Source organism: Geotrypetes seraphini, chromosome 11 (assembly GCF_902459505.1).
Source record: "Geotrypetes seraphini chromosome 11, aGeoSer1.1, whole genome shotgun sequence".
In the NCBI taxonomy this organism is placed as follows: domain Eukaryota; kingdom Metazoa; phylum Chordata; class Amphibia; order Gymnophiona; family Dermophiidae; genus Geotrypetes; species Geotrypetes seraphini.
Genome location: NC_047094.1, coordinates 20,238,584 through 20,246,873, shown reverse-complemented (window position 1 = coordinate 20,246,873; position 8,290 = coordinate 20,238,584). Strand labels below are relative to the sequence as shown.

The window sequence follows — 8,290 nt, the reverse complement described above, 5'->3', positions numbered from 1 at the left end:
TGCTTCATCATTCTGATCCCTGATGTAGGCATTTGCCGAAAACCGGGCTGTGTCACGGTCAGATTTTGCTCCACTTTGTTTCATCTCTACACTATGACCAGCTTCACGATCACTTGTATCTGCTGTTTCCCTCTGATCTGCTCGTTTAACTTCTAGGTAGAGAATGACATGGGGACTCATTTTCCCATCCTCATCTGCACAAGCCTCAAACACTTTAAAATCATAAGTGTTTGAGGCTTATGCAGTGTCAATCTCTATTGCCATGGTTTTCTACGAACTGAATTGACCCTTCCACAAAAGAAACAAGTTAAAGATACTTAAAACAAGTTACCTTGCTAATATGCAAGGAAAGTGATCAACTTTTTCACCCAACAGGTGCGGCCGATCTTGGGATAAATTGTACATACCAAAAGAAAATCTGAAGGGATTAACTCGAAGCCTAGTTTTTTGTTTTTTTTATTAAGAATTCAAAGGTATTTCACCAATAAATCATGTCAATATCATCTTTCCTAAGGCATTAATTTTAAAATCTGAACAAATGCAATAGTAAATACAAGATGCATAGAATATGCTGTAAGTCATGTTTAAATCTACTGAAGAGCATCTTAAACATATAACAATGTAGTAAGTACACAATGTAGCATCTTATTAGCAGCCTGTTAAAAAAAAAAAAAAAAGCACTATTTTGTATTTAACATGGAACTGCTCAGTCTAGGACAGAGAAGAAAAATAAAACCTCAAGAATGCAAAGAGCAACAGTGAGAGGTGAAGTATTGGTGCCCAGAGAATGGAGCAAAAAGTACACTAAGTGAGCCATCTCCTTTAATCACAATTATTGCCATTAAAAGGGTGCATGCTTGGTAACATGGAAGCTTTCTGAAAGAGGAAAAAAAAAAAATCCTTGTCTTCCATGTGTCAATTCTGCAAAACATCTGATCAGTCCTGGACACTAATCTGGGAGCTATTCCACCCATTCAAGGGGTATAATTCAGTACAAAACTATCTACATGCTTCAGACGTTTACAGACTGGAGGCCCTATTGACATCAGTAAGGTTATGGTTCCTTAGTTCTTTTAAATTGTGACCTAACAAAATTATCAAAATTCTGAAATCTCAAGCATGCATTCATTATACCAGACAGCAAGGAGCTACCTCGTGAACTTATTAAAAACGGTAGCTAGCACACTGCTTCAAATAACTTTTCCGTTAGATATTAAAAAATGCTTTCTTCTCAAAGTTTAGCAGCAGCAGCAAAGCATAATCTTAAGAGCTGCTGAAAAGAGTTAGTTTCTGGTAGGGAGTATATAACTCAAGGTGCTATATAAACAATGTCGACGGTAGAGGAAAACTTTCCAAAGGTTAAAAACTTCCAACCACAAACACCACTCCGCTCAATTGTCCACAAAGAATTCGAAGATAATATGGACCACGTGTTAATGTGGAATCATAGTTGACCAGCTTGGTATTCTGACTAAACAATGCCTAAGCAAGTATAAAAAAAGATAGCAACACACAACTTCCCTACACACCAGAATACGAATCTATTCTAATAGTCAATAGCAAAGGCAAACAATGTTCAATGTATAGCCCCCCCCAAATTAATTAGGAGCTATTTCAGAGTTAACATGTGAGCAGACTGAACATTTAGTGAAACTCCATTTTGAAACCATTGCTAACCTTTATGCAGGTAGAGCCACTGAACAAATGTTGTGTTGGCTGAACTTGTAGTAATATACACCAAGCCTTCAATTATATTTTTAGACTGCATAAGATGTTAAAGGATGAACTGTAAACAGTGCCTAAGGCTTGTAGATTCGCAAACAATCTTTTCAGTATGGCCCGCCCTTCCACTTGATCTCAATAGCAAAACCAAACACACTGGGGAGTCAACATACAAACACTGATAAAAAGCAAATCAGCCTTCTCCAACGCAAAGCATATTTCAGTACCAAGACAGCAGCCCTCATTGCAATAAGAAAGGAGGAGAACATTTTCCAATGTGCTCCTCTAGAAAAATACAAGAGAGCTGCAAATCGACAGCATATTGGCTCCTCTTGATCTGATCGTGTTCTTACTCCATCACATCAAACTTTCAAGCAGTGGTGGACAACACCATAATCTGTACTCCTTGTTATATCTGAACCCTTTTTTCAGAAAATACCCCTTTAGGTGCACCAATTCTACTGAAGGTAGGAAGCACTTCCGATTTAAAACACAGACCCCTTGGAGGCAAAACGAATGCTTTCTTTTGAGACACTCCTAGTAAGATTAACAGGAGCATAGATATCAGCTGCTCAGGAATCAGTTTTGCATACAGGTGTAATACAGTGAGCATTAAAAAACCAAACCATTTAGCTTTTTATTTTGGAGAAGGCATTCTTACTAGTAAACCAGATCCTGTGAGTTTAGAGGCAAGGTTGGTATGATCCTATTCTAACGCTTCTTTGAAATTAGAACAGCATTCCTAGAATCAACAGGAACCCCCCCCCCCCCCCAACTACAGGACCATCTTGTTTTCCTAAAGTTATAAATATTTAGAATTATCAAAGCCAAAGTTGATTCAGCCGTTACAAGCAATCGGGAGAAACGTTTTTGTTCCATCTAGAAGACTGGCATAAGACGGCTTTAAAAATTTGGTTCAGGACATCTTGTTCTATGTCCATAACCAACATCTAGTCTTACCCATCCACAAGCTGCTCTTAAATACTTTACATTTTCCCCCACAGATACTAAAAATACAAACACTTTTAGGCATTTCTTCAAAGTCAAAATTGTAACATTTGGTTAGCTGTAGACATTACAAAAGTGAATGTTGAGTTGCTGAGATTAGAAATTCCGATTTTCAACATCTTGGTTGGGACAAAAAGCTCAATATCTTAGAAGGAGGTGTTTGCACAGGACAGCACTTGAAACACAACCAAGATGGAGAATATACGAGTAAATATAGTCCATACAGCTTCTTTTTATCAACTGTTACTTGTAGTAACCTCAGGCGTTTCAACCCATGCTCCCACTAGGAGAATCGTTTCATTCAGTGTATAAAGCTTTTGTTATGCTTTTGGCCAGCTATTTTTCCGATTTGTTCCCATCATTTTGCTTTTATGGTAAAGAAAAGCTGTATCTTTAATAGAAGTAGGAAGAATGCTTGGCAAAGCTGAGCAGTTGCCATGTATGTCCAAAAATCAACAGAATAAGCCCAGCTGTCTGTTATGGACTCTAAATTTTTACCTGTAGCACCAAGTACATTGTAACCAATTTACAATAACCAATAGTAACATCAGACAAGCTGATCAATATTGGGCGTCAGCCTGCACAAGGTCTACTGTGCAATCTCGCAAATGAAAAAAAGACCCATGACTTACTCATGTGAGTCACATTATCCCAACTCAACAGCATAATCAAACAAAGCATTCTCAAAAGTACATTTTTTTTAAACATGAGCTCTGTCACTTTAAGCTGCTAAATTGCAGCTATTTGTGCCACCTTGCAGGAAAAAAAAAATATTTTAATCCAGACCAATAAGAATGTCTAAAGCAGGTTTCTTCTCGTTGTCGAGGCTTGTCAAAGTGGCAAGTCATTGCATCTTGTTAACTTGGAATAAAACAGTAACAATCTTCAGCATTCAATACTGCATCTTCACATCCTTGAACCCCTTTCTTGCAAGATCTGGAAAACATGAAATCATAAAATAATCTTCTAAATTAGATGGCTCTTGCTTAACTTCAAACATTGGACAGTCCAAAAACAAAAATATCAGCTAAAATGTTGTCTACTATACGGTTTAAAGCAAAATGTTATCCAACCTACAGCCCATGGGTCAAGTACTAAATTTAAGCCCATCATGATGGTCCCAATGTTTTGCATAGTAGCTTCAGCAACACAATATAATGTCCATTTTTGATAACATAGTAGTGGTGTGTCTCAAAAGTGGACTGTTGGTGATGATTAAGTTGGTCAAAATAAGGAGCTGCTCACCACACAGGTGTTGGGGTGGGCAAGGGGAAGAAGAGAAACCCAATTACTACTCATTGGGCAGGTTGGGGGATGTCTGTTCTGGCTGGAACTATTAGGGCCATGGCTTCTAAGATGGCCCTCAGACCAAATTTTTAAACCATGGGCAGGCAGAGTTAGGCAATGGAAATCACTCGATCATCTCTACTTAAGTTGTCCTTTATCTATTAATATTTTTCATTTTTTTTTTATTAGTGAGAAATATTCATCCTGTTTTCAAACATCTACTGTACCTGAAATCGAAAACTTTCACTACCTAACTGGAGAATGCCTTAGATCAGTGTTTCTCAACTCTGTTCTGGAGTCCCCCTTTGCCAGGTTTCCAGGGTATCCACAATGAAAATACATGAAAGAAATTTGCATATAATGGAGGCAGCGTATGTAAAATCAAGTCGATGCGTATTCATTGTGGATATCTTGAAAACCTGACTGGCAATGGGGTATTCCAGGACGGAGTTGAGAAACACTGCCTTAGATACATAAAAAATGAGAACGCTCGCTGACCATTGTTCATCCTATCCTTGTAGTAGCTTTGGCTAGGTGGATTTCAAAGTTAATTTGTGGTTTTTCCATGCAGATCAGAGTATGCATTTCTCAGTCTAAAGACAGCGGTACACTGGTGAAACTGTGCAGGACATTGGCATGCCTACAATTCTGCACCGATATCTGTGTGCAGGACCAATGTGTGCCGCCGGTTCTAGTGCTTTCATGCCTTACCGTTAGCGTTCTGAGGGGGTGCACTTAGGACTGGTCATGCTCCCATTGGGGGAGATTTGGGAGGGGGAACCCCCCCTAGTACACTGAAAACTTCCATTCTCTCGCTGGTCGGGAGTTTTCAGTGTAGTGGGAGCACGAGCAGTCCTAAGCGTAGTGGGGGGGGGGTTCCCCTCTCAGAACACCAACGGTAAGGCGTGAAAGTGGCGGAACTGGCAGTGTGCATTGGTCCTGCACACAGATGTCGGTGCACCAATGTCAGATGCGCTTTTGCCATGCCACGATTTTTAGCAAGTCTCACTATATCACAGAAATACTATTACATTATACGAGAGAGAGAAAATGAAGGAAAAAAAAAAAAGTTATTCAAATTATAGAGATTCAAGTAAAAACATAGTAAGCAGGACCGACCAGCATGTGCCAGTTAATATATATCCCTATTCATTAGTTCTTAGTACATGGAACTGGAGTGCAGTGACAGACCAGCCAGCCCATCTGGTCTACCTCCTGTTGCAAGGCTGTAAGCCCCACTTCATCAGTCTAAAATTCTTGGTCATTTAAAGGATCCTTTGTGCTTAACTCAAGCCCATTTACAGTAAATGTTGTTATAAAACGGTATACAATGATCTTGCATTTCAGAGCCTATCATAAAGAAATAAAAAAAAAAAAAAAAAATCCAAAAGGAAATATGGTAATACCTTTTTTATTGGACTGAACTCAATGCATTTTATGATGAACTATTGGAGGTAACCCTTCTTCAGATCAGAAATAAGCAAATGTTAACAAATATAAGTATATACAGTGGAACCTTGGTGTATGAACATAATTCATTCTAGAAGCATGCTCGTAAACCAATGAGTTTCCCCATAGGAAGTAAGGGAAACTGGTTTTGATTTGTTCCACCTCCTCCTCCTCCCCCCCTGAGGCTACTGGCACTTCTCTATCACCCCCCCCCCCCGCTCAAACCGGCATCGCACCCCCCACCTGCGAACGCCCCCTTGCTGGAAGCGGCATCTGCCTGCCCACCCACCCAAACAAGCTCCTTACCCCATCTGCTGCGTGCCGGTGCCAGTTAAGGAAAGATCTCGCCTCTTGCCTGGGCTGGGCCTTGAGCTTCTATGTATGCTCAAGGTCTTCTGGCTCTCGTTCTCTCTGAGATCAAAAGGAATTGAGGACCAAACTGCGTGCCCAATGTGGTAAGGAAGATAAATAAGGCTCCCAAATTTTCAGAAAAAGGTTCTTTTGTTTAAAGGATGAAAGTGATTCCTCCAAGCCCAATAGGAAGGGGGGTTAGCAGAAGCCCAAACTTGCAGGATCACTCGTTTAACCAACATCCCTGCCTTACGAACTAAAAGCCTGTGAAAGCGATTAGAAAGAGGGAAGGCCTCATACTTGTCTAGCGGGAATCCAGCAGGCGAGAACACCAAAGACACTCCAATGCAATACTTTAAATCAACATCCAAGCATCAGTTCTGATTATGGCTCGTTTATGGAGTGGCCTAGTGGTTAGAGCAGCTGCCTGAGGTTGTGAGTTTGATTCCCACTGCAGCTCCTTGAGACACTGGGCAAGTCACTTAATACTTCATTGCCCTGGGTACAAAAATAAATATTTGTCGGAAATATTTGATTGTGTAAGCCAGGAAAAGCAGTATATCAAGGCCCACCCCCTTTTACCCTTTGTAATTAAACCAGGCTATTCCAGTCTACAATTTTCAAAACAAGAACACATTAAAAGAATCATTGCAACTTGAGAAATGCCCATTACTTCAAAAACACAAACCAAAATTTTAGCTCCATTCTAAAAAGCTACCTCATTCTTTTATCATCGACAGAAGTAGCTTATGTTCACACGTATCATGAGATTGGCAACCTCTGCTGCATTAAGACAGAGGAGGCAAAATACTTACCCACACGCCTAAGCAAAAGTCCCCCAGCAGCCAGGCAAACATCATATTCCCAGCCCTGAACTTTGTGTAAATACTGGAGTAGTTCATTCTGAAAAACAGGTCTCAGCCTTCCCACTGCCCCCCCCTTTTGCTCCCAAAAAACCATGTTCCATGTGTCTAATTTATCATCTAGTCCTACCCAAAAGATGTGTGTCAAACAAAGTGATCACCTCTCAGTTAGATTTACTACAGTAAGAACATAAGAAGTTGCCTCCGCTGGGTCAGACCAGAGGTCCATCGTGCCCAGCAGTCCACACCTGCGGTGGCCCATCAGGCCCATGACCTGTAATGTGATCCTTCTCTAAGCCCTTTGATTCCTTTTATCCTTCTATCCATATTCTGCCTAAAACCTATCTCTACCTCTATCTGTATCCTTCAATCCCCCTATCGTTCAGGAATTTATCCAATCCTTCTTAGCACACGGCTCCTTTGCTTTCATGACTGCTTTAAAACAGTTACTTACAAGACTGCAAGATTTAACATACAAAAATGCTACTATACAACCATTAACAACTATTCTAAATACCAAAGGAATCTTAGAAATAGCAATAAAAAAACCCTTCCATCAAAACAAGAAAATCAGTTATGTCTATTACAGCAAACCACAAGCTCTACTTTTTAGGAAAAATGAGCTGTGTTAATGCTAGCTGAAGAGGGTTCATCTCTTTTCCACCATGCAGAAACATATAAACCAGGGGTGTCCAACCTGTGGCCCCAGTTGAGGGCGATGCAGTGTTTTCCTCTGCTGCCCTCAGGTGTTTACCGTCTTGCCGTCTCTCTCTCCTCTGTCTTGCTGCAGCATTTGCACAGCCCCAGAAACATTTTTTTTGGCCAATGCGGCCCAGGGAAGCCAAAAGGTTGGACCCCCCTGAATTCTAAACTTTTCAGAAGCTCATGTCACAATATCAATAGTGCTGTGCAGTAAATAGAACAGCTTTGGTGTTAAAATGTCTTGTTGCTGGAATCGAGAACTAGCAAAGATTCTCTGTTTAAACAAGCATATAAACGGCAAATAAACAATTAACTGTCCGCCCAACCACCTCATAAACCCAATCCTCCCTAACCTGAGAATACAGCAGACAGTCAAACCATCTCAGGTGGCTTATACCCTCTGAGCAATTAGCTTCCCCATTCCCCCTTCCGCACCATCACAATTCCAAAAATGGCCAGGCTGGCACACAATTATAATCTATCTACAGAGTGTTCAAAATTAGGCTTTGTTCCCTGGAGACAAGGATGGTAGGGATGGGCTCCAAATCTGCAAAAAAGATTTCTTACATTTAGGAGAACCCCAAGCTTCCCTTGCCTCCCAACCAATAAATGAATTTGATTTCTTCAGTGATAAAACACTGCAGGAAACTTATATCCATGACTGCAAAATACATTTTGGTGCCAGATCTATCCAACAGCAGCTGTTCAGGTGACCCCCCCCCCCCCCCAATCGTACAAAGATTCTCTATTCAAACACTGGCCCAGAAGCTTCCTCCGCTTCTGGGATTCCAGTTAAATCAGAACCAAGATTAGGATTTAGCACCATAAGCCTCCAATTGCAACCATCTGGGATTTCTTTTCATCATTTTCTCTCCCCTCTCAAACTCACCCACCACAGACCTTGTAAT

The 8,290-nt window shown here is 40.7% G+C and overlaps 1 protein-coding gene across 2 annotated transcripts in view; it reads right to left on the bottom strand.

Moving 5' to 3' along the window:
* Positions 1-440: 440 nt before the first annotated feature.
* KCTD5 (potassium channel tetramerization domain containing 5) overlaps positions 441-8,290 on the bottom strand; it is an 89,538-nt gene continuing 81,688 nt past the window's right edge. For both annotated transcript variants that reach the window (XM_033914089.1, XM_033914091.1), the window contains one exon: positions 441-3,666. In XM_033914089.1, the coding sequence (XP_033769980.1) occupies positions 3,637-3,666 (30 nt within the window). In that variant the 3' untranslated portion in view covers positions 441-3,636. The remainder of the gene's footprint in view (positions 3,667-8,290) is intronic.